This window comes from Anarrhichthys ocellatus, unplaced genomic scaffold (assembly GCF_004355925.1).
Source record: "Anarrhichthys ocellatus isolate YVR2014 unplaced genomic scaffold, GSC_Weel_1.0 scaffold143, whole genome shotgun sequence".
NCBI classification, from domain to species: Eukaryota; Metazoa; Chordata; class Actinopteri; order Perciformes; family Anarhichadidae; genus Anarrhichthys; species Anarrhichthys ocellatus.
Genome location: NW_022280173.1, coordinates 442,351 through 469,537, shown reverse-complemented (window position 1 = coordinate 469,537; position 27,187 = coordinate 442,351). Strand labels below are relative to the sequence as shown.

The window sequence follows — 27,187 nt, the reverse complement described above, 5'->3', positions numbered from 1 at the left end:
ATTTACCAAATTTGGACATGAGCTAATTGGCTAGATGTGAAAAATAACTGTATATAAAGGGTTTAGTCTCTCCAGCTCCCTCTGACTTTAATGCTGGCGCTATGACTATGAGTTAATATTGGCATGCATATGTCCTAAAGTCATGACAGTCATCAAGCATGACAAGTTTGGGACAGTTTTGACAAAGTACAGTCGAGTTACAACAGCTTGATGGATGATGGCGAACCATGTAAAATGGCCACCACACCACGTCCATGTCGTTTGACAGTAACTTTGATTCACTAAGGTCTTTAGAGTGTTCTGAACAAATTGATCTCAGTTGATCTGAATAATTCCCTAGGAGTTTGTTAAAGTACAACACCTGGAAATGGCAAAAACGACACTAGAAATTGATGATGCTTCATCATGAATATTGTGAGTTGTCATTAAACACTGTTGCCGTGGCAATGCGTCATTCGCCATGAAAAATTAAGCTTATTTTTCTGTGACTTAGGATGCTCAACAAGCCTTGGAACTTTGCACAGGTGTCATAGGTGATGGAAATAAATATTTCATATGGCTTTTTAGCTTGACCCTTTCAAATTGCCTCGATAGCGCCCCCTACAAATATTCAAAATCGCAGCCCCAGCACTACATTTGACCTACATGTATGAAATTTGGTAGGCACATGTATCACATGAAGACTTAAAAAAAAGTGTCTTGGGACCATGCTCTAAAATTAACGGGAAGTCGGCCATTTTGATTTTTGTGTGAATTTTCCCATGATTTCTAGTCGCTATACTTTTTTTTTTTTTTTATAATTTTTTCTTGAAAGACAAGAGACAATATTAGACAATACATAGACATAACAACAAGAGGATGACAAGAACAGTGGGATAAAAGCTAGCAAACATCATATAGTCGGTGGGTGTGTGTGTGTATACGTGTATGTGCGTGTGTGTGTGTGAGAATGTCCTTGAGCCTTTTGAGATGGAAGGGAAAAAATAAAAAATAAATAATAATAATAATAATAATAATAATTAAAAAACAACAAACCAAAAAAAGAAGAAAAAAAAAAGGTAAGTATGTGTGCAAATGGATGTTCATGTATGCATGTACGTGGGTTTCAATTGGTTGTCAGGCAAGAAAAACAACAAAACAAAAATCAATAATAGTAATAAATACATAAAAAATATATATATATATATACTATACAAATTTTAATATTAATAGAATGGGTGGTGTCACGTTTGCAGAAACATAGTGAGGGATGACCAGGTAGAGTGGTGTTCTGTTGTATTGTATACGATGGACGATGTTAGAATTTCCATTGAAATATACTCTATCATTAAGTTTCTCCAATGTGTGATGTGTGTGTTGTTCCTTTATTTCCAGTTCATGAGGATAGTTTTCTTGGCGATAGTTAGGGCCACGAGGAGTAATTTGCGATTTGTTTTACTCAGATGTATTGTTGAGATGTCTCCTAGTAAGCACAATGAAGGGGATAATGGGACGAGGCAGCCCAGGAAGACAGACAGTGACTCAGTTATTTCTTTCCAAAAGTGATTAACTGGTGTGCAGTGCCAGGTGGCGTGAACATAGCTATCCGGGCTGTTTTGAGTGCAATGTGGACAGATATCTGACGTGAATCCCATTTTAAACATTTTTGCCCAGTGTAATGAATTCTGTGAAGTATTTTATACTGTATTAGTTGTAAATTGGCATTTTTAGTCATGAAGTAGATGTTATTGCAGATTTGGTTCCAGAAATCAGCATCAGGAGTGATGGAGAGGTCTGATTCCCATTTTCTTGATGGTATGGATGATGTTTTGTCAGACTGTGATATTACTCTACATATTTTTGAGATTAATTTTTTTATCGGAGGGGATATTAATTAATTCTGAGGTTGAGGGGGTAGTTCTAGGTTAGTGGCCTTAGTGTTAAGTTTGGATTGAACGGATGATTTGAGTTGCAGATATTCCAAAAATTGATTGCTCCTGATGCCGTACTTCTGAACCAAGTGAGGGAATGAAACCATGGTGTTATTATTGAAGATGTGTTTCAGATGAGTGATGCCTTTAGCGGACCATGTGTGAAGATTAAGAGGTGTCTTGTGACTTAGAAAATCAGGATTGTTCCATATGGGAGTAAAATTTGAAGGTGCAAAAGTGATGTTAGTGATTTTGTGGAATTTCCACCAGGCTGTCAGAGTTTCTACTATTGTTAGTATATTGAAACAAGGATGGCGTTTGATAAATTGGCTTAAAAATGGTAGGTCAGAAATCTGAATGTCCTTACAAACTGTCTGTTCTATATCTAACCATGTGTTGTCTGATTGGTTGGGGTGGATCCATTTAAGAATGTATTGATGTTTATTTGCTAGAGAGTAGTGAAAAAAATCTGGAGCTTCAAGTCCTCCTTGTGTTTTTGGTTTTTGTAGTGTGGCCAGTTTAATTCTTGGTGTTTTATTTTTCCAGTAGAATTGAGTAATGATTGAGTCAAGCGATTTGAACCAGGAGTGGGTGGGTTGAGATGGTATCATTGTGAATAGGTAATTTATTTTAGGAAGTATTGTCATTTTAACTGTAGCTATTCTGCCCATGAGTGATAATGGTAGGTTCATCCAGCGGAGGAGGTCGTAATTTATTGTTTTAACTAATGGAGTGAAGTTGAGTGTGAACAGCTCTGACAGCCTGGGGGAAATATTTATTCCCAAATACGTGATGGCACCTGTGCAAAACGGGATAGGTGGTGTATGGGCTGCCCCATCCCAACTGTTACTATCTAATGGAAGGATAGATGATTTACTCCAGTTAATGGAGTAGTCTGAGATAATGGAGAATGATTCCATGACTTTAATAGTTTCCTGTAGTGATGAGTAGGGGTTTTGTAGGAAGAGCAATATATCATCTGCATAGAGACTGATCTTGTGATGGGTGTTGAGTGTTTTAATTCCTTTTATGTAGATGTTCTGACGAATGGCTGCAGCTAACGGTTCAATGAAAATGGTAAAAAGTGAGGGAGAGAGTGGGCATCCTTGCTTAGTCCCCCTGTGCAGTGTGAAGCTTTGTGAGGTTTGTCCATTGGTGATGACAGTGGCTGAAGGTGAAGTGTACAGAATTTTAACCCAGTTAATAAATGATTCCCCAAAGCCAAATCTCTTTAATGTGCTTGTGAGAAATGTCCAGTTTACTCTGTCGAAAGCTTTTTCTGCATCTAAGGAGGCTATGATGGTACCAGTTTGTTGTAATGATGAGTAATTGATTAAATTAAACAGTCTGCGTGTGTTAGTGGATGAATGTCTACCTTTGATAAAGCCGGTTTGATCTGGATGAATTATGGATGGAGTGACTTTGTCTAATCTGTGAGTTAGTGCCTTAGTGATGATTTTAATATCTATATTGAGAAGAGAAATGGGACGGTAACTAGAAGGAAGAGTTGGATCTTTGTTTGGTTTGAGGAGGAGTGATATACTGGCTGTGTTCATGTTGGCTGGAAATTGCAAATTTTGTTTTATTTCAGTTATCATTTTGTTAAAGAGTGGAGCTAGAATGAACCAGAAGTGTTTATAGAACTCAGCTGGGAAGCCATCGGGACCTGGTGCTTTGTTATTGGGCATAAAATTGAGTGCAGTAAAAAGTTCGTCCTGTTAATGGTGAGTCAAGTATGTTGATTTGTTCTTTGTTAAGCTGTGGTAGATCAATGCTGTTGAGAAATTAGTTGATGTGTTCTTGATTTGGGTTCTTTTTAGATGAATATAAATTGGCATAAAAACTTCTGAAGATTTTATTTATTTCATCGGGTGAATTTGTGGGCTTCCCTGCAGTCCTTGATGATTGAGATTGTTGTTTTTTCTTTATTTCGTTTAATTTGATTTTCCAAATATTTACCGGATTTATTGCTATGGTGAAAATGTTCTAGTCTGTGTATGAAGTCGGCTATTTTCATTTTTGTGTGAATTTTCCCTTGATTTCTAGTCGCTATACTTTAACGAACTCCTCCTAGAGACTTTCTCAGATCCTTTTCAAATTTGGTCAGTATAATCTAAACACCTTTGCAATTAAAAGATACTCAAAGCTTTATGTTTGATGGAATGGCGTAGCCGTGGCGTGGCGGCCATTGTACGTGATTCACCATTAAACAACAAGCTGATATAACTCCACTGTACTTGCTCAAATCTGTCAGTCATGGCCTGAGGATGTCTACAAGCCAATTTTCACTCAAAGTCATAGCGCCACCTACTGGCAACAGGAAGACAGCGTTATGTGACAAACTGAATCCGATTTACATGATATTTACATGATGTGGTCTATACTTGATATAGAGCAACATAATGCATGTTTGCGCATGTTCTCTAGCGCCACAAAGTGGATACAGGAACTGGTGGAATATTTGCACTACATAATTTCCTACATCACACAGTCCAAGCATTAAAAATACGTCTAACTTGTGGGCGCGCTGTCTGATGGTCGCTTCTGCCAGCATCCCGCCAGTACCCCCGAGACACGGGAAGGTGCGAGGGCCCGTACATCGCTGCTTGCAGCTTTAATTCTTGTTCTATAATTTCATAAATAAAATAAACTAGATTTTGTATATATAACTATATATAAAACTTTATAAGCTGTGATATCAAATAGCTTTTGCGGCTCCAGGCAAATTTTATTTAGTGGAAAATAGGGCAAAATGGCTCTTTGGATAGTAAAGGTTGCCGACCTCTGATCTAGGTGAAACGTACTGCGAGGGCTGCATCGTTGAAATATTGTAGGGGGCGCTATGGAGCCAACTGGCCACTCTGAAGCATTAAAATCACATCAGATAACTACGTTCAGGATTTTAAATGTGTGACAAGTTTGATTATGTTTTGAGCATTTTTAGCCCCTCAAAAACACCTTCGTTTTTAATGGTGAAGAATGCGTCGCCCCAATATAATTTTTTGAAGCCCAAATATGATTTAGGGGCCTACCAAATTTTGTAAATCTATGTGAAATGTACTGCGAGGGCTGCTTCATCAAAATTCTGTAGGGGGCACTATTGAGCCGAATTGCCACTCTGAAGCAATGAAACCATAATATGTAACTAAATGTTGGGCTTTAAATGTGTATGCCAAGTTTGCTTATGTTTCGAGCATTTTTAGCCCCTCAAAAGCACCTTCGTTTTTCACGTCGAAGACTGAATCGCCACGGCAATGGCGTTTGACGAAACATCAAAACCTGGCATTATGAACTTCTTACATTTGTGTGGAACTAATTTGATGTTGATCCGATTTACTTACTAAGAGAAACAAGCCAAAGTATAATGACTTTATCTTCCTGTTACCAGTAAGTGGCGCTATGACTGTGATTCAAAATTGGCCTGCAGATGTCTTCAAGCCTGGAGTCTAATCAAACACGTGAAATCTGGAAAAGATCTGATGATGTGGAGTCAAGTTACATCAGTTTATGTGTTCATGGCGAAGGATTGAAATTTGCCAAGCCGCCACGTCGCCGCCCTTTAACAAATTCTTACAATCTTCACAATGAAGCATTATCAAGGTCTTTAGGCTTTTCTGACAATATTTGAGAGGGATCTGATTAATCTGTGATCTTTGAGTAACTATTCGCTGTCAAGGTCTCAAGAGCATACTGATCAAATCTGGAGGCAATTGGGTTAAATCTCTAGGAGGAGTTCGTTAAAGTACGGCGCCTGGAAACGTTACACAAACGTCATCAAATTCAAAATGGCCGACTTCCTGTTTGGGCAGGGGTCTTCAATGTTTTTCAGGCCAAGAACCCCCAAACTGATAGAGAGATGGAGCAGGGACCCCCGACTATATATATATTGTATAAAATTGTGTTTTATATTAAACTGGGCCTAGTGCCATGTATAAACATGCCTCTTTACTGTGCATTCAATACTAAGCTATTCAAATAATACACAGGTTCATATATTCATGTTTTCATTTTAAAACAGCTGATTGTCAGCTGATACCAATGCCAATATCAACATTGTCTGTCAATTAATTGCATGATAATCATGCATACAAGCTATTCAAATTGATGTTTTCATTTTAAGCATAAATGAGTGATGGCCTATTAGTGCCACTGGCATGCATAAACATACCTGTTATCTTGCATACAATACTGAACTATTAAAATAATGGACAGATTCATGTTTGGAAAAAAAAAAAAGAATTGTCTAAACAATCAAACATTTGGCGGACCCCCTGTTGAAGACCTCTGGTTTAGGGCATACTTCTAAAAGGATCTTTTGTATGTCCCATCAAGTTACACAAACCTACCAAATTTCATACAGCTAGGTGAAACCTATTGTTGGGCCTACTCAAAAGGGGGCGCTGTCGAGCCAATTTTTCATACCGCCCTAATAAGCTCATCATTGGTCACATGACAAAACAACAGGATGGATTTTTATTGAAGCTGGTGATTTTAATCAAACAGACCTCAGATCTGAAAAAAACATTTGTGTCAGCTACAAAGCCCAACTTTGGACAATCAATCCTGCTTCCCCTATCTACTTACACCAAGCTGATAAAAAGGGTGAAACCATCAGAAAAACTTTTTAAAAATGTGTGGACAGATTAGGGCTGCACGATTATGGCCAAAATCATAATCACGATTTTTTGATCAATATTGAGATCACGATTATCACGATTATTCATTAATTTTAGGGACATCTTTTTATTGCACTTTCACGTTTAAATGAACAAGAACACTGCTTCCACTTCCATTGTTGTGCTACATTCTGGCTAATGTACAAATCTTTGCATCAGACTGGTCCTTATCACAGTGCATCTCGTGGAAGGAAAATATAAATAAAATAGTATCAACACTTTTTACCGAAAATTAAATCAACAGAGCACTGCTTTCACTTCCATGTTGTGCTACATTCCAGCTAATGTACACGTCTTTGCATCAAAATAAAACTTATACAGTTCTTATTCACCTGAAGCAAAATATAAATGACTGTCTGCTCTCTGTTCTGTTGTCTGTCTCTCTCCTCTTCTACTAAAACCAGAGTCGACTGCAGACAGAACTTTTTTGAGGCTGCCGCTGCAGGGTGCGCGCATGACACCTCCCATCTCGTTCTCCCCCTGGTGGTTGGCTGACTGTTAGTTGAGGAAGCGCTTGATTTGATATGTAGCAGAGCACGCATTTTAAACGTCAATATCGCTGACGATCATGCTCATTTAATTGTGGGAGCCAAAATTGTGGGAGCCAAAATCGTGATCGCAATTAAAATTTGATTAATTGTGCAGCCCTAGGACAGATACAGCAGCTGTACAGGGCTGCATACACTGGAACATACACACATACACACGTACACACGCAACCGTCAACATAAAGAGAACTCTGCTGCCATCATCGGTCAGACTACAAACAAAGATGAAAATTCATATCACAAGGAATTAAACAATCTTGCAGAGTGGTGCTCAACATCCTACTTCACAATGTCAGTAAAACCAAGGACCTGATTGTTGATTTTAGAAAAAAAAGGAGACGAAGACACACACCCCTGTCTACATCAGTGAAGCTGGGGTGGAGCAGTTTTAAGTTCTTAGGAATCAGCATCAGAGAGAACCTGAAATGGTCATCACACATCTGTGACGACCCTCTCTGCCTGTTGCCTGGTTGTTTGGCTGCTTTCCTTGCAGGCGTGGAGGTGGGTGAGGCAGGGGGTCGTCAGGCAGAGTGTAAACACCTGAGGCCATTAACAACACTGGCCCTGTGTGCCAGTATAAAAACCCTCTGGATTCTCAGTTGGTCTCTCTCTCCTTCCTGAGACACCCATTTTGATTTTTCTTTGCGGTTATGGTTTGTTTCTACACATACAACACTGCATATACACTTTCCATGCACACACTCACTTACACTGCTGAAATTACTGACTTCACATGTCACTGTTAGTTTATGGGTGTCTTAATAAATAATTTGTTAAACTGCTTCGTTGAGTGCATCTCCCTTTTTTGTCATGGCTGTTCGGCCCGGTTTGTGACACATCTCAATCATGGTAAAAATAAGTGCTAAAAGTATACTAAGAGACAATACCCACCTCAACAACAGCCTGTTTACCCTACTCTGTTGTTGTTTTTTATGTAGTATGAAGGGACTGCAACTTGCATTACGTTGAGCAACCCTGAGTTGTAGTATGACCATAAATTAATCTCTTACCTTGAACATAGTATATGAGGCACCAGTGTCTGAAATAATGGCTCAGAGAATGAAATGTCAATAACTGTCATGTACATGTACCTCTCAGTGGCGACAGAGGCGGCGGCGTCCAGGGCAAATTGCCTCATCACGCTCTCTTCCAAGTACTTCTGCTCCCATTTGGTCATGTCAGCCTCCAGAGCCAGGATCTGCTCCTCCTTCTCCCTCAAGTGCTCCATCAACGCTGTGGCATTGTACTCCGATGGCACTGAACCACTGCTTTGAGTGCCTCCCTGACGCTGGGAGGGAAATGAGGGAGACAGAACATGGTAAGAGGACATGCCATTTGTGGATTCAACATTAAATCTGTTGCTAACTGTGTTACCTTCCAGAAGTACTAATGATTGTCTGTTATGGCAACATTCAATTGTAAAAGATACGAGTTTTATTGGAAGAACAGTGTTGCAACATCTTCAATTTATGTGTTAGTATGTGTGGGAAAATCGTCTGAAGTTTATATGCTGAACTTGAATACATGTCCAATATTCTCTCTCTGTTTGCTCAGTTTTGGTCCACCAACTCCTGTCAAATAGCTGTCTCTAAAGCTGCTAAATGCTCCACTATGTCCACCAACTGAGCTGAGTGACAACTAAAGGAGCCTCAGTCAAATGTTCAAACCTACTGAGACACATACACTTCTGTGAGCTGAGGGTCTTGTATAATATTTTATCAGCTATTATATTATCTTCTACTTTCAAATGTAAAACACAGATATAGGGATTTACCAGCAGAACTAGTAGAGTGATGAGGATTTGTATACAATTCATAAATGCATGTTGTCACAGGGCCTACTAAATAAATTAATTGTATTCAAATGGGAAGGGGCATAAGCACAACCTGATGGTCTCTTTATTCATAAATGGTCTAGGTAAACGTCAACCAGCATAGGCCTAGGGTGTTACCTGCTGCATGCGTAGCGACTCAAGCTCTCTCTCCAGTCTAATACGGAGGCGATGCTCAAGTTGTTCTCTCTTCTGACATGCCGCCTGGAGCTGAGCCAGAGCTTGCTGCATCCTCTCCACCTTTTCCACATAGACTTGCTTTTTCTTGAGCTGCACACACGCACACAGATACATACACACACAAACACAGAGGGGGGGTAGTTACATCATTGTAATTCTGCTATGCTAATTCACCTCAACACATCTAAATCTACATATCTAACACATCATGGTCTTGGTCTTCAATCTTGTGAAATAGAGAATCATGCATTCTTCCCTGCTGTTTGTGAGGTTGTTTGATGGTTCAAGGAATTTGCATTACACCAACAAGTTATGAGGAATACAGGACAGAGAATCTTCAAAAGTTGTAGTGGTTCAGCAGGCACTTCTGTCAAACAACCAGAATCCTTGTTTTCTAATTTTTTTTGTTTCCTTTGTCGACTTAATCTGGCCAAAAATATGTTTCAATGCAGCAAATATCCACAGAAATTCTGTTCAAGGAGAATGAAGACAATCAAAAACATCAGACTTCAAGTATTAATCCATTAGAGATTGATGTAAAATATGTTTTACTGAGGTTATAGAAATCTACTGTCATTTTAAGTTTTACTTTAATTAAACATATGGATTCAGCTGATACATAAAATCAATGTGTACTTAATTAACCATTTCTTCATGATTCAGAGAAATATGCATATTTTTGGTTAACCACACATTTGCAGACATGTTAACACATATCCAAAAAGAAATACAAACGTGTTTGTACATATTTAGGACGGACTACTGACCGACTTTCCTTCTTCACCTTTTGGTTTTATTGGTCTAAAAATAACTACATTTTCTGTGAAGTTAACTGTTACAGTATATTTACTGCTACTGTCATCTCTTATATAAAAAGTTCAGTTCTAAAATATCCAGCCTCATAACATTGTATATCATATATGCACACATATATAAACTCGTAAAACCAAATTTCAATAATCTTCATTCCACATGAAGTTATCGGAGACCTCTCCTTCACTTTCTGAAATATCTGCATTGATCACATAACATTAATGATATATTTCTGGTACATTAACAGTATCTTTAAATTGTTGAGTAAAATGTTGAGTGTCCAGACAATTGAAAATCTGTTGGACAGATTACAGATGGCACTCCTCTCATAATGAGAGCGCTTTATCCAGGGTTTGTTGGTGTTCAATACACTGATTCAGATCTGAGTGACTATCTCCAAAAGCAGGAGAAAAAAAGGAGAAAGTTGAGAGAAAAATAGAGAGGTAGACAGAGAAGAGATGGTTTAAAAAATTTTTTTTTTAAAAATTGCAGATCTTTTGTTCCGACAACAAGCAAGCATTGTGAGTCACAGACTGGCTTTGGCCCCGGCTCATGCCTATTTCCTGTCCTGTACGGGACCACAGTTACACCCCTATTTCACTTTGACCTCCACAATAAAGTGGTTAAGATCATTGGAATAAATTGCTGGTTAGTTGTAGCATGGTATAGTTACAGATATTTTCGTTCAATATTTAGGTGAGACGTTTGTGCAGAACTTTATGTTTAAAGATGTTAACAATATGTTTTCTGCTTATCTTCTGGAAATCAAAGCACTGTATAATTTATCTATTGTTTTGACTCACTTTCTTGAACCTGAGCCAAAGTGTTCACAGTGCATTAATGAGTATGCCATCTGCACCTGTTTTAAAGATGTCCATTGTTATTTAGTGTATTTGGTGAATAAAGCAGACTACATGAAAATAATGACAAATGTGCCACTCTTTTTTCCACAGTCAAGAAAAACCTTGAGTCGAAGCCACTTAACAGAGCAGTGGGGATAACATTAACATATACAGTATATTCTACTTCTCTTACTGTTTAAAACCTCTTGAACCCTAGCCCTATTTTTAGGCCTCTGCTCAAAAATTGCATACTCATACTTAAAAGACTGTAAATCTGAAACTACAAGGTCTATTTTAATAATGTTGATGGTATAATACAGGTAACACTTGTGAGATGTGCTGATATGTGTAAATATTGTGTATATGTTACTGGTTAATAAAATATACACATATGGCACAGCTCAAATTGAAAAGGTTTCAGGTTCGCCTGGAAAAAAAAGCACTTGTGTTGAAAATATTACTTGAAATAATGCCTAAAATGTCAATGGCATAGCCACAGTCATAGCACAACATGTTTTACAGTCTCTAAAACAGATTTGACTTCGATTGAGTGAAGCAGGCCAGCATAAACCAAGCAAAGTCAAGCAAAATTCTCATTTTTGGAACCAGCAGTTGCGCTGCTTTATTCTAATTTTATATACTATATAACTAAATATTAATTATATATTCACTTGTCTTATCACTAATAGTGTTCAATAATCCTAATAAAGCAGTTTGGCATCATTTGGAGCAATATTGAGCAATTTTGAGCTGTCATCTCTGTCATCCATAAAATAAATTCCTCAGTGTGTGTGTCTATGTAGGCCTTTGTAAGGCCTGTGATTGGCCGATTTAATCATGTGACACCTTGTTGGATGCGGGAGAGTCCAACGGAAGCCATGCGGGGGTGTTTGAGAAGCTGCGGTCCATTTACTCACTGAAAATCTCGATATGCTTGGCAAACCCCCATGTCTAAATTCATTGGTCCAGCTGACTGAATGGCTGGCATTCTCTCATTCATTCTCTCAGAGCCGCCATTTTACTTCACACACACGGAGGGGGAGTCGGATTATAGAGCTGCTGCATATTTCAATGGATTAGCTGCATTTTTCGTCACGAAAATCAGCAAAAGGTATGTGGCAGTTCAATTTTTTTCTGGGGAGCGGTGGGTTGTTGGTTGGCGTTGCTTATATAACTTTTGGACGGTTTGAAAGAGAGTAAGTTGGACACATCCAGTCGACGCCGGGTCGAATCACGCCCCTACTGCATGTGTCCTTCCGCCATGATCGCTGCCGGCTTTGTCATGAGAGACCCAAACAAAGAGCATAGTACTCAGATTTTGGCCAAAAAACATGGTTGTAGGAGCCAGGTGTGGCCTGTGTCGATTTGTATGCCCTTTTTTGTCACTTGAGTCACGTGGTGCTGGGGATAGCCACAATGGGGTTATCAGCCGTCAGTTGAGTTAGACTAGGAAAAGGATTGGAAGGAGAGGGGGTGAGAGAGGGAGCCTTATTTTTTGTTGACCGTTATTTCACGTTATTCACATTAATACTGTCATTTCTTGAGTTATAATTGTATGTTATCTGGAATCAACGTTTATTTGTTGCCCACAAAATAAACACTCCAAAGTCATCCACTGGATTCCGGAAATCATTTAACGTTACAGCCAACGCGTCCGCAAGTTTAAATCTCCCCCACTTAGCCTCTCGGTGACTAAAGGAAAACTGCCAGTCAGCTACAATGGTATTGTGGTAAATCTTATAGATATCTTCTAGATATGATCTTAGTTCATGTATAATTGTGTTTTGCAGTGTGTAAAATGGCTCCCATGGTTGTTTCAACCAGAATCTCTTTGTTACATAGATATATGATATGTCATAAAATATCATTTAATTCGTTTCGCAAAAGTGAATTGTACACGTGTGTACTCTGTCGCCCCCCCTCTAGTCCCCTTTAAAGGGGACTTTTGGCACCAAGAGGTTTTAACTGGATCTAAGAACAGCTGTGTTCACACATGTTTACTTTCCGTGGTCCACAGCCAGGCAAAGGTTTTATTCATTTTGTGCTATTTCATTTTACCAAGGACCTTACCAGGTCCAAGCACGATTATTGGAGTTTTTGTCACTGCTGAGTTTTAATAATCTCTTTTTTTAATTAACAGTAATCCAGTTTATTCCCTACAGGAGTTTTCCTTGTTCATTTTGGACAGAGTTTATATCCCACCTTAGGCCTGCCTTATACCCTTTTCCCACCAAAATCAGCATGTGTGCAGATTTACTTCCCATTGTTCTTTCCCCATAACCATTAGATGAGTATGACTTTCTATTTTTCTTTTTTTTCCTGGTGTGTTACGTTTAATGTCATGAAAACACCAGAAAATGGAGTAAGTAAACAGTGAAAATGATAGGTTGGTATCATCTTTTTTTTAATATATATTTTTTTATTATTCAGTATCTCTGTCGAACAAGACTTGGTGATTGTTAAAACAGTGGAAAGACTAACAAAGTAGGTTTTGATGAGTTTTATTTAGTTTCTGTCGAGTTTGAATGAAGTGCGTTTTTACAATGAACAGTAAAAATACTGTTTCAAATAATGGAGTCTGGTAGCTGTGAGGAGGACATATGCCAGGCGTTTCTTTTCACATCTTACTTGGTAAATAAAGGGTTAATTTCAACCAAACCAGAGTTGATGACCCTACGACAGTCCGACAACCACTTAAAGTGCTTTTTACACTACATGTCATTCACCCATTCACATCCATTCATACACTGATGGCAGGCTACCATGCAAGGTGCCACTATTCATCGGGACTAAGTAAGCTTACACCGATGGCACAGCCCTCTGGAGCAATTTAGGGTTAAGTGTCTTGTCCAAGCACACATTGACACGGACTGGAGTAGCCTGGAATTGAACCGCCAATCCTTTGATTGAAGGACGACCCGCTCTAACTCTGAGCCACAGTAGATAATGCTCCCATGAACATTTAATTGATTACCACTTTTCTTTTTATAGAAACCCAGCTTTGGGACTCTATGATCACTGTCTGGTTTATCTTCTCCTGATTAAAAGACAGAAATTTTAATTTGATAAGCCTGTGGTCAAGATTGTGAGATGGACAAACGAGGCAAAGCTGGAGTTCCAGGCCTGCTTTGACTTAACTAAATTGAGATGACTTCACTGGCATAGTGAGAAGTGTGTGCTGACTAAAACCTGTGCATATAATTACAATAAACCCTGGTTTACGGCAAGACAGCTTCATCAGGCCAAGGAGGAGGCCTATAGAAGTGGGGACAGACTCATGTAGTAAAGTTTAATCGGAGAGGATTGCCTGCGCACTACCTATCATTACTGCTTTTATTATCATAATTATCCTATTACATCCATTGCTGCTGTTATTAGCATTTTTCTATTATTGCTCCTGCTATTATAAATAATTATTCTCCTATTCACAGGATTAAATGACTACAGGCCTGTTGCCCTGACATCCGTGGACATGAACTCCTTCAAGAGACTGGTATTGACCCACCAGAAGGACATCACAGGACCCCTGCTTGACCAGCTGCAGTTTGCCTTCCTGACAGACCAGAGGCAGGAGGTGAGGCTGGGAAACATAAAATCCAGGACCCGGCCATCAGCACTAGCGCACGGTCATCGGACTCATCAGGGATAGTTACAAGTCTGCATACAGACGGGAGGTTGATCTGCTGGAGCTTAACACACTTACTGTGTCAGCTGTGGAAGCCTAAAGGTTTTATTTGGATCCACCATCTCCCAAGACCTAAAGTGAACTTCCAACATAGACACTATTATGAACAAGGACGTACTTCCTGCACCATCAAAGGAAGTTTAACATACCTCAGGAGATGCTGATCAAGTTCTATACTGCAAGAATCCAGTCTATTCTCTGCAGCTCCATCACCATCATGGCATGGTTTGGATAGGCCATGAAACAGGATAGGAACAGATAGTTTCACTGCAGTGACTACAATAGTGATGACTACAGAAAAAAATATTTGGCACCAGCCTACAGACCCTTCACAACTATTATTGGGCTAAGACACACCCAGTAGCTTATCTTTTCAATGTACCAACAACTTCTTGTTTCATGGCGAAAGGCGCAAAATGGCCGCCACACAACGTTAAGGGCGTTCCAGGAAAACTCCCAATTTTGATAACTTTTCATCATAGAAGGTCTTTATATTGTCCTGACCAAATTTGAAGTCGATCACATGAATTCTGTAGGAGGAGTTTGTTTACATTCCGCCGCAGGGCAACATGCAGGAGGCACAGCGGACACTCGCCGAACAGATACTGTGCGTGGAGCGGACCAACCCGGACTCTTTAGTTATTGTCCTTGGTGACTTTAACAAAGTAAACCTCAGCCATGAACTACCCAAATACAGACAGTTTATTAAATGTCCAACCAGAGAGGAGAACATTCTGGACCACTGTTACACCACAATCAGCGGGGCCTATCACGCCGTCCCTCGAGCTGCACTGGGACACTCTGACCACGTCATGGTCCATCTGATTCCTGCATACAGGCAGAAACTCAAGCTCTGCAAACCTGTGGTGAGGAAATTCAAGAAGTGGACCAGTGAAGCTCTGGAGGATCTTCGGGCGTGCTTGGACTGTACAGACTGGGACATTTTCAGGACTGCTACCAACAGTCTGGATGAGTAGACAGAGGCTGTGACTTCATATATCAGCTTCTGTGAGGACAGCTGTGTTCCATCAAGCACCAGGGTGAGTTACAACAATGACAAACCCTGGTTTACAGCTGAACTCAGACAGCTAAGACTGCAAAAGGATCAGGCATTTAGGAGTGGGAACAATGACTTGTATAAAGAGTCAAAATACAGGTTTAGCAAGGTGGTGAGAGATGCTAAACGACTGTACTCTGAGAAACTGCAACACCAGCTCTCAGCAAGTGACTCTGCTTCTGTCTGGAGAGGCCTCAGACAGATCACCAACTACAAGCCTAGAGCCCCCCACTCCATGAATGACATCCGCCTGGCAGACGAGCTGAACGAGTTCTACTGTTGCTTTGACAGACAATGGGACAGCCCTAACTCCACCCCCCACAGCTCCATCAACCAGCCCCAGACCACCAGGTCCCCCTCCCCCAGCCCAGCAGGGGCCCATGCCTCTGTACCACCCATCACAGTGTCCCCCCCACCCCCTCCCCAGTAACGACTCTCTCTATTCTGGAGAGTGATGTCAACAGGCTTTTTGAAAAACAGAACCCCCGCAAAGCAGCCGGCCCGGACTCTGTCTCCCCCTCCACCCTGAAGCATTGTGCTGATCAGCTGTCTCCGGTGTTCACAGACATCTTCAACACCTCCCTGGAGACATGCCACGTACCAGCCCGCTTCAAGGTCTCCACCATCATCCCCGTCCCCAAAAAACCAAGGATCACAGGACTTAACGACTACAGGCTAGTCGCCCTGACCTCTGTGGTCATGAAGTCTTTTGAGCACCTTGTCCTGTCCCACCTAAAAAAAAAACCCTCACTGACCCACTCCTGGACCCCCTGCAGTTCACCTATAGGGCCAACAGGTCTGTAGACGACGCAGTCAACTTGGCCCTTCATTTCATCCTCTAGCATCTGGACTCCCCAGGAACCTACGCCAGGATCCTTGTGGTGTGTGGGCTCAGCTGCGGAGGGGAAGGAGTGTGGGAGTGGTTCAGGGAACGTTGCCAGGAAGGGACTTAATTAGGCGCAGCGCAGCTGAAACAGATGCTAATTGTCTCACTCTCGGATGTATTTAATCACCAGTAGTGACGGAGGCGCGAGAGACAGCTCGGGACGAGCGACAGTCATGCAGTGGGACGGAAAGGACGGGAGATCGCAGCAAACTCCCGCGGCATGTGCTCGGAGGCAAGGCAGGAGAGCACACGGCCAAGTCCAGTCTGATTGTGTGACAATAAAGAACATTTGAAAAAGCCATTCAACTGTGTGCTGGCATCATTGTGCTCCAAGACCCACTGGGTAGCAGAGAGCCTGTTACAATCCTGTTTGTGGACTTCAGCTCTGCCTTCAACACCATCATCCCGTCTTTGCTGCACGAAAAGCTCTCCCAGCTGCACGTGCCCGACTCCACCTGCACGTGGATCACAGACTTCCTGTCTGACAGGAAGCAGCACGTCAAGCTGGGAAAGCACGTCTCAGCCTCTCGGACCATCAGCACCGGTTCCCCCCAAGGCTGCGTTCTTTCCCCTCTGCTCTTCTCCCTGTACACCAACAGCTGCACCTTCAGTCACCAGTCCGTCAAGCTCCTGAAGTTCGCGGATGACACCACCCTCATTGGACTCATCTCTGGTGGGGATGAGTCCGCTTACAGGTGGGAGACTGACCATCTGGTGACCTGGTGCGGTTTGAACAACTTAGAGCTCAATGCTCTAAAGACAGTGGAGATGGTTGTGGATTTCTGGAAGAATGCAGCCCCACCAGCCCCCATCACTCAGTGTGACTCCCCCGCTTCCTGGGCTCCATCATATCCCAGGACCTCAAGTGGGAGCTTAACATCAGCTCCATCACAAAGAAGGCTCAGCAGAGAATATACTTCCTGAGGCAGCTGAAGAAATTCAACCTGCCAAAGACAATGATGGTGTACTTCTACACTGCCATCATTGAGTCCATCCTCTGTTCCTCCATCACAGTCTGGTACGCTGCAGCCACTGCCAAGGACAAGGGCAGACTGCAGCGCATCATTCGCTCTGCCGAGAGGGTGATTGGCTGCAATCTGCCGTCCCTCCAAGACTTGTTCGCTTCAAGGACCCTGAAGCGAGCAAGAAAGATTGTAGCCAACCCCTCTCACCCTGGACAAAAACTGTTCATGCCCCTTCCATCTGGTAGGAGGCTGAGGTCCATCAGGACCAAGACCTCACAACACATGAACAGTTTCTTCCCGTCGACAGTCGGGCTCATTAACAGAGCCCGGGTCCCCCACTGACTCTGTCATCCCCAGGACAATTTCGTACCGGTCACTCCCCTGCACATACAGTGGGGAAAAAAAGTATTTAGTCAGCCACCAATTGTGCAAGTTCTCCCACTTAAAAAGATGAGAGAGGCCTGTAATTTTCATCATAGGTATACCTCAACTATGAGAGACAAAATGAGAAAAAAAAAAAAAAATCCAGAAAATCCCATTGTCTGATTTTTTTTAAAGAATTTATTTTCAAATTATGGTGGAAAATAAGTATTTGGTCAATAACAAAAGTTCATCTCAATACTTTGTTATATGCCCTTTGTTGGCAATGACAGAGGTCAAACGTTTTCTGTAAGTCTTCACAAGCTTTTCACACACTGTTGCTGGTATTTTGGCCCATTCCTCCATGCAGATCTCCTCTAGAGCAGTGATGTTTTGGGGCTGTCGCTGGGCAACACGGACTTTCAACTCCCTCCACAGATCTGGAGACTGTCTAGGCCACTCCAGGACCTTGAAATGCTTATTACGAAGCCACTCCTTCGTTGCCCGGGTGGTGTGTTTAGGATCATTGTCATGCTGAAAGACCCAGCCACGTTTCATCTTCAATGCCCTTGCTGATGGAAGGAGGTTTCCACTCAAAATCTCACGATACATGGCCCCATTCATTCTTTCCTTTACACGGATCAGTCGTCCTGGTCCCCTTGCAGAAAAACAGCCCCAAAGCATGATGTTTCCACCCCCATGCTTCACAGTAGGTATGGTGTTCTTTGGATGCAACTCGGCATTCTTTCTCCTCCAAACACGACGAGTTGGGTTTTTACCAAAAAGTTCTATTTTGGTTTCATCTGACCATATGACATTCTCCCAATCCTATTCTGGATCATCCAAATGCTCTCTAGCAAACTTCAGACGGGCCTGGACATGTACTGGCTTAAGCAGGGGGACACGTCTGGCACTGCAGGATTTGAGTCCCTGGCGGCGTAGTGTGTTACTGATGGTAGCCTTTGTTACTTTGGTCCCAGCTCTCTGCAGGTCATTCACAAGGTCCCCCCGTGTGGTTCTGGGATTTTTGTTCACCGTTCTTGTGATCATTTTGACCCCACGGGGAGAGATCTTGCGTGGAGCCCCAGATCGAGGGAGACTATCAGTGGTCTTGTATGTCTTCCATTTTCTAATAATTGCTCCCACAGTTGATTTCTTCACACCAACCTGCTTACCTATTGCAGATTCAGTCTTCCCAGCCTGGTGCAGGTCTACAATTTTGTTTCTGGTGTCCTTTGACAGCTCTTTGGTCTTGGCCATAGTGGAGTTTGGAGTGTGACTGTTTGAGGTTGTGGACAGGTGTCTTTTATACTGATAACAAGTTCAAACAGTTGCCATTAATACAGGTAACGAGTGGAGGACAGAGGAGCCTCTTAAAGAAGAAGTTACAGGTCTGTGAGAGCCAGAAATCTTACTTCTTTGTAGGTGACCAAATACTTATTTTACCGAGGAATTTACCAATTAATTCATTAAAAATCCTACAATGTGATTTCCTGGATTCTTTCCCCCCATTCTGTCTCTCACAGTTGAAGTGTACCTATGATGAAAATTACAGGCATCTCTCATCTTTTTAAGTGGGAGAACTTGCACAATTGGTGGCTGACTAAATACTTTTTTTCCCCACTGTACCTTTTAATACACTTGACACTTTTACACTACACTTACATCTCACTTGTTTATAGTCCTGTTATCTGTTCGTTTGTGCACTTTATTTTATATTCCACTTTATTTTATATTTTACTTATTTTTATATTTTTCTGTACATTTTAATGTGTTTCTACTTTGCACTGTTGATTGTTGTTAAATGTTATGCACCTCCCGTCATGTCAAATTCCTTGTATGTTCATCATACCATGGCAATAAATGGTTCTGATTCTGATTGTGAAAATCTGTACAAAACTTGCTATGCTTAATAACAGTCATGGCCTGAGGATGTCTACAAGCCATTTTTCACACAGTCATAGCACCATCTACTGGCAACAGGAAGTCAACGTTATTCCACAAACTGAATCCACTTTACATGACATTTACATGGGCTGCTTTTTTACACTTTCTCTCGGGCCAAATAGTGGATACAGAAGGTGGTGGAATATTTGCAATACATAATTTTCCTCGTCACACACTCCACACAAGAAAAAAACGTCTAACTCGTACACGCTGTGTCTGGTGGTCACAGACATTCAGGCCGCGTCAACCAGCGTCTCGCAAGTACCCCCGACATGTGCAAAGGTGTTAGGGCCAGATAATCGCTGCTGGCAGCTTTAATTCATGTTAAGCTAGATATATCGTCGATTTGAGGTGTTAACAGAAGTCCTGTCTTACTTAACCTATAGCACAAACATCAGTATCAGAAACTTGTGACAGAAAAAAAGCAGCCCAAGTTGACTTATCACAGTTCTTGATATCTTGAGTAGCCCTGACATGCATTTATTTTCTCGAGGAAGCTTATGTCAGCTAACGTGTAGCATGCATGTGAAAACTATGTGTGGAGCCTCCATAGCTACATCATGATTCACATAAACTTTTACTGTCCCCGTGATAGTCCACCTCTCACAGATTCACAGATGTGGCTCTATGTGCCTTACAGGAAACGTAAAAAGTTGTCATACATATTTCAGATAAAATCAACACGACATAATTGGCCTGAGAAGTTTAGACTACTGTTAGCTGTTAAGATTCTGTGTCTCTTGTTTAATAACAAGACAACATGGCTGGAATTGTTCAGCTTCACTTAGGCTTCTTTATCTAAATCAGGATTTTCTGGTTCTGTTGAAAATGGGAACAAGAAGTCAAACCCAAATCCAAAGACCAGGATTATATCCAGTAAGAGTGATGCTGTTACCTCCTCCTCAAGCTTAACCACTTTGGCCTGGGCATTGTTGAGTGCCTGGTCTCTGATCTCGATGTGTCTTCTCTGGTCCTCTGTGGTGGAACGCAGCACATTCAACTCCATCTCCAGCTTCTCCCTCTCACGGATTGTCTCTTTGTCTTGAACACATGTACAAACACAATGTCTTTCCTCCATATTTTTTAAGGTGTTGTTATGCACACTATAAGTCACTTATGGTACATTTTAATCCATGCATGGCTAAAATGCAACAGAAACTGATATCAGAACTATCAGATGTTTTGTGTTTCTTCAGACACATCCAGTCAGATACATACGTTGTCACTGACATGCCTGAAAAACACCTGGGGAGGCATGTTGAGTGTGATGGCTGTGTGTGTGTATGTGGCACTCACTCTGTACAAGCAGCTGGGAGATGTTTTTGCAGTTGTCCTCTGAGCAGTCACACTCTTTAGCAGTGAGCTGCTTATTGGCCGTCTCCATACGCTCTTTTAAAACAACAACAGACATGCTCAGATTTCGGACAAACACACAGAAAAATTAGCAGAAAATATAGTCACAAGTGGCCGTTCCGAGTTCTAACCTTTTTTCGCTCAAAAGAAGGAAGCATCAAGCTGGATTTGGGCTTCATTAAGCTGATGAAAGTCACCTCAGTTGGTTTAATTCTCTCTAAAGAACGACTGAGACCAATCACACACTTCTTTTATCATTGCATGTATGCAGCCTGTCAGTACTTGTACACTCAAGGTCTCACCAGACAAGAAGTCTTGGCATAATGGGGACATGTTTTTCACATGCACAGGTTTGGAACTATTGGCGCCACCTATTGAGCGATTTCAAAATAGATTACATACGTGATTTAACATTATTATGTAACATATCTCACCAGTTTTATTTTGATTGGAGAAACTATTTCTCATTAGGGCCCGGGCACCAACGAAGTCGGAGCGGAGGACCTATTGTTCTTCTAAGGATTATTATTATTCTTGTATGTCTTTGAGCGCAAAAAAAGCTTGGGCTACTGGTCAACTCTTGAAATATAGCACACGAGTCAGTCTTGGCAAAATAACTATCTGATATGTGTCGAACTCCAGTATGAGTGATAGTGCCCCCTTTTAAATAGCCCCGACATTGCATTTCACCTAGCTGTATAAAATGTGGTAGGTATATGTAACAGGGTGAGGCGTACAATAAAGCCTCATGGAGGTATACCGTAAACACGACAGGAAGTCGGTCATTTTGAATTTTATGTCATTTTTTGACTGTTTCAAGGCGCCATACTTTAACGAACTCCTCCTGGAGAGTTAACCCAATCGACTTCAAATCTGGTCAGTATAATCTTAAGAGCTTTGCAATGAAAACATCTACAGGCCTATTTTGAAATATAGTCATAGCGGCACCTACTGGTAACAGGAAGTTACAGTCACTATACTTTGGCTTGCCATAGTAGGTGAATCAGATCCACATTAAATTTGTTCGACAATATTCTAAATTTCGACGAAGCCTTACAGTATGTTTGACCTAGATGTACACAATTTGTATTACATGTAGATTTTTTTTAAAAGTCTCTTGGAGCCATATTCTAAACCCAACCGGAAGTCGGCCATTTTTAATTCACTTCAATTGACTTTGATTGACTTCAAATTGTCAGTACAATCTATAGACCTTTGTGATGAAAATGTATGTAACGTTTTTTACCATTAAAGAACATGCTGTTGTGTCTCGACTGTACTTGATCAAATCTACCCCAAACTTGACATGCTTGGTAAGAGTCATGCCTTGAGGATTTGTGAATGCCATTGTTTACTCATGGTCATAGCACCACCTACTGGCAACCATGGCGTTAAACCATGATTCTATAAATGCAGCGGTCCAAACACTGAACCTTTTTAAGGATACTTAAGGGTTTGTGGACACCCCACCAGGAAAAAAGACTTCTCTGATCTAAATATGTGCACAAAAATTGGATAGCAATAGTTTTCAAATCGCCCTTGCACATGAAGTTTTCATAAATAAAGTGAATTGTTTTAGTTCGTTTTGGAACCACGTCACAATGTAAAGTAATTTATTGCAACGTGACATTTGTTAAATAAAATCAAACTGCACCCAACCTAACTCATATTTTAGATTATACTACATAAGTTCCCTTCTTAGCCTAAACTTATTTCTCCACAAAAAAATGTTTTCCCACCTGGAGCTGTACGTTATGCCATTTCTACTCAACACTTAGAGATTTTGAGACCTGCATTTACTTTGATAGTCTGTTATGTTAAATGGTAAAGGGGAAATGGACTTGTAAACATCGAACAAAAAGTTCGGAAATTTGTGTTTTGTAGATTATTTTTCTGTTGTAACAATGCTTCTTGGCAATAAATGTTATACCGTTGGAAAGCCTGTTTATTTACCTTTCAAACGGTGTCCCATTTGTAAGGAACATGCATTTGTGGGATGAGCAGCACAGCTGAGTATGTGGGTTGCGCCCATGAAAAATTTGCCAAATCTTCTCTGCCAATGCCAAACAGCGTATTCTGCCATCGACTCTCGTTTGGTGTTGTTTGGTGGATTGGATGATTGAAGTCTATCAGTAACAAGGAAGAAACGAGACATATTGGCAATTTTACAATTTATTCATTGAACAAACAGGAGCCTCAGTAGCGTGTGGAAGAACCATACACAGCCACAACAACAGCCTGGCACCTCCTCCTCATGCTGGTCACCAGCCTGGTCACACACTGCTGTGGGATGGCATTCCACTCCTCAAGCACGATTTGTCGTAAGTCAGCCAACGTGGTTGTGTTGGTCACTCTGGCACGAACAGCTGGTCCCACAAGTGTTCACTTGGGTTGAGGTCAGGACTGTTGGCAGGCCATTCCATCCTCTCTACTCCCAAATTCTGGAGGTAGTCTCTGATAAACCTGGCTCTGTGGGGGCGAGCGTTGTCATCTTAGAGACTTAGAGGATGGAGTTTAGTCCCAGACTGTGGAGAAATGGGATTTCCACTGGTTGCAGAATCTCATCTCGATATCTCTCTGCATTGAGATTGCCTCCAATGAAGACAAGCCTCGTTTTTCCAGTGAGGGAGATGCCGCCCCACAGCATCACACTGCCTCCACCAAAAGGTGTTCCTCTATGGGTGCAGCAATCAGCATAGCGTTCTCCCCGTCTTCTCCACACTTTGACCCTACGATCCAACTTCCTGCAGAATCTGGAATCATCGCTGAACATAACGTTCCTCCACATGTTCAGGTTCCAGTGCAGGTGTTGCCGACACTGGCAGAGAAGATTTGGCAAATTTTTCATGGGCACAACCCACATACTCAGCTGTGCTGCTCATCCCAGAAATGCATGTTCCTTACAAATGGGGCACCGTTTGAAAGGTAACTAAACAGGCTTTCCAACGGTATAAAATTCATTGCCAAGAAGCATTGTTACAACAGAGAAATAATCTACCAAACACTAATTTCCGAACCTTTTGTTCGATGTTTATTAGTATAGTTCTTTACGAGTCTTCCGAACACTAAAAGCACTTTGACACTACATGTCATCATACACCCATTCATACACTGATGGTAAGACTGAGATCAATCACACTCTTGTTTCATCGTGACAATGTATGCAGCCTGTCAGTAATTGCACACTCAAAGTCCCGCCGGTCATATGTCTTGGCTTTTCTGTTGTTTTAACAGCAAATTCAAAATAACTAGCAACAAGTTCCATTTTATGGATTTGTAGGGCCCCCTTATGGTTGATTTTAATAAAACTTTCAGAGTATGCTTCAGTCCCTCTTGTGGACATATTCTACATGTTTTGTGGCGATTGGCCCGAGGGTTTCTGACTTTGGTCAACTTTTGTAATGAGCCACGCCCTTTTTATGCTCATTGGTCAATATCTGGAAGACTGCATAAGTGTCACGGGGCATGATGAGGACTCAAGCGCAGACAGTCAGAGTAGGGGAAAAAGGTCTTTAATAGCTCATGAACAAAAACAGGTAATCCAAGGACAAGACAAAAGACGAGGGGGAAAATCCGGCAGGACAAGGCAGGGCAGACAGACTGGGAACCCGGGAACAGGATGAGTAAAAACGGGTGTGTAGGAATGAACACAAAAACAATGTTTAAATAGTGGAGGCAGAGTGAGCAAGTGAGAGTCATGAGCTGATGAGGTGAGTGTGACTGGCAGGTGCACTGAATGAACTGATTAGGGACAGGTGAAGGGAGTGAGGAGCTACAGAAAAACAGACATGGCAAAGCCTGATTGTGACAATAAAATATCAAAAAGCATTTGATAACCTTATACAATGCTATTCCAATAATCATCTTCTGAAAATTTGGTAGCAAATGGTGGAAAATCTAGTGGGTGGACCGATGAATTCAGGGTTGCAATTTTGTAGAACACATTCAGCTGGACATTTGTGTTAATTTCAACTCAATTGGACTTATCGCGTGAGGGTGGCAAGTGCCTTTTGGTTTTGCGCCACCTAGTGGTCAATGTTTATTAAAACTTTCGGGGTATGTTTCATGTACTCTTGTTGATACATATTGAAACATTTGTGATGATTGGCCCAAGGGTTGTTGACTTTTGTCTGGTTTTGTGCTGAGCCACACACTTTTTATGCTCTTTTGAAGTTCATTGGTGAATATCCTAAAAACTACATAAGATATCAACAAGCTTTTGATTAGTTAGTTCAAAAAAAAATTCAATATGGCAGAAAATTCAATTCGAATTATATGGTCCAAATGGTGTTTTTGTAGAGCAGACTGAGCTGGACGTGGGTGTACAATTTCAAGTCAATCAGACGAGGTGAGAGGCGTGGCCTTTCAAAAATCCAATTTTCAATCATCATTAAAAGAATAGGTCCTCCGCTCTGACGTTGTCGGTGCTGGGTTCCGAATAATTCCTCAAGTTTCAATAGGTCCCCGCCGACCATGGTCGGTGCTCGGGCCAAAATAATTTAACTATTTCAATAGGGCCTTCGCAGAAGAAGAGCAGTAGGTCCTCCGCTCCGACTACATCGGTGCTCGAGTCCTAATAATAATAATAATAATAATAATCATTAGAAGAACAATAGGTCCTCTGCTCGGGCCAAAATAATAATTGCTGCAATAACAAAGAATCAGCACCTGCAGTCGGCCTTACCTCTTCATACCCTCTTTCCCAGTTAATTCGGAATACAACCAGGGAAGAATGAATGTTGGATTAAATATCCGACTGTGCCATAATTCTGTGTATTAATTAGCCACATGCTTATGTTTGTCTGAGAAACGACAGAATACTCTGTACACAAGTGAGTGTGAACAATGAACAGATAAAGGAAGATAAATTTACCTATTACTATTACCAATTATAGAAAGGTTAGTTAGCTTACAGCATAGCCAGTAAAGTTAACATTAGTAAAGTTTATCACCAAGTGTGAAGATGTTTTTATTTCTGTTATTATAGAGCTGATTGTAGAACTGCAAACCAGAAGGAACGGGACGATTTTGAAAAGGGAGTGGAGACCTGGAGTTGCCAAAGTGTGTCTCTAAGAAGATGAAGAAGTGAGGCATTCAAATCCTCTCACTGTTTGATCTCTTAACAGTCATGTAGTTCATGCAGTTCACATTTACATGTGTAAAATGTGTGTGTAATTATTTATTTTTCTTCTAAACATGCAGTACCTCTTCAGTTTTGGAATACAAATGTTCCGAATATTATCTGTCTTCCAAAGTCAGCTGTATGAATGATTGAGGACATGTAATAATCTACAGCAATATTGTATTGTACATGAATTATTATGTTTCCTACTGTTTTTGTTGTGGGGAATTAAATGCAATAGTAGCAGATTTTATTACCCTTTGTAAATATGGGGTAACATGCTAGTATATACTTTAAAATTACCCTAAATACTTTTATTATTATTATTATTATTATTATTATACTATCACATAATGTAATCCAATATATCATAAGACACAGTTAACATAAATTCCAGTAGCTGCACCGTAAAATAACAGTAAATTACTGGTGTCTCTGCTGTCAATATTTTACCATTATTTTAAGGTGAAATTGTTTAGAGTGCACCTTCAACACTCCCAGCGGACTCTACAAGTACCTAGTCCTGCCTTCTCGTCTCCAGCTGTCTTTCAGGCCCTGGTAAACGATGTCCTCCATGAACTACTAAACAAGTCTGTGCTCGTCTATCTGGACGACTTCCTCATCTTCTACCCTGATCAAGAGACCCACGTCCAACATGTCCAGCTGGTCCTGCAACGTCTTCTGGATCAACAATTTTTCATTAAGGCTGAGAAGTGTGATTCCTACTCTCCTACAGTTGCCTTCCTCGGATTCATCATTTCCCCGTACTGTATACAGATGGACCCTTCCAAGGTCAGTGCTGTTGCAGAGTGGCCTACGCCTACTAGCTGAAAGTTGGTTCAGCGGTTCCTAGGCGTTCGTTAACTTTTCTAGACGGTTCATAAACAACTTTAGTGCTAGCCTCTCCCGTGCATGCTCTCAAATCTCCCAATGTTAGGTTCCAGTGGACTCCCCAAACTGATTAGGCTTTTCTCAGACTGAGGGAGAGTTTCACCTCTCATTCTCGCTATCC

General features: G+C 41.2%; 1 protein-coding gene across 2 annotated transcripts in view; it reads right to left on the bottom strand.

The window, feature by feature from the left end:
• amot (angiomotin) overlaps positions 1–27,187 on the bottom strand; it is a 72,898-nt gene that overhangs the window by 2,835 nt on the left and 42,876 nt on the right. For both annotated transcript variants that reach the window (XM_031877648.1, XM_031877650.1), the window contains 4 exons: positions 20,997–21,089; positions 20,596–20,741; positions 9,086–9,235; positions 8,226–8,422 (listed from right to left, as the gene is read on the bottom strand). In XM_031877648.1, the coding sequence (XP_031733508.1) occupies positions 8,226–8,422; positions 9,086–9,235; positions 20,596–20,741; positions 20,997–21,089 (586 nt within the window). The remainder of the gene's footprint in view (positions 1–8,225; positions 8,423–9,085; positions 9,236–20,595; positions 20,742–20,996; positions 21,090–27,187) is intronic.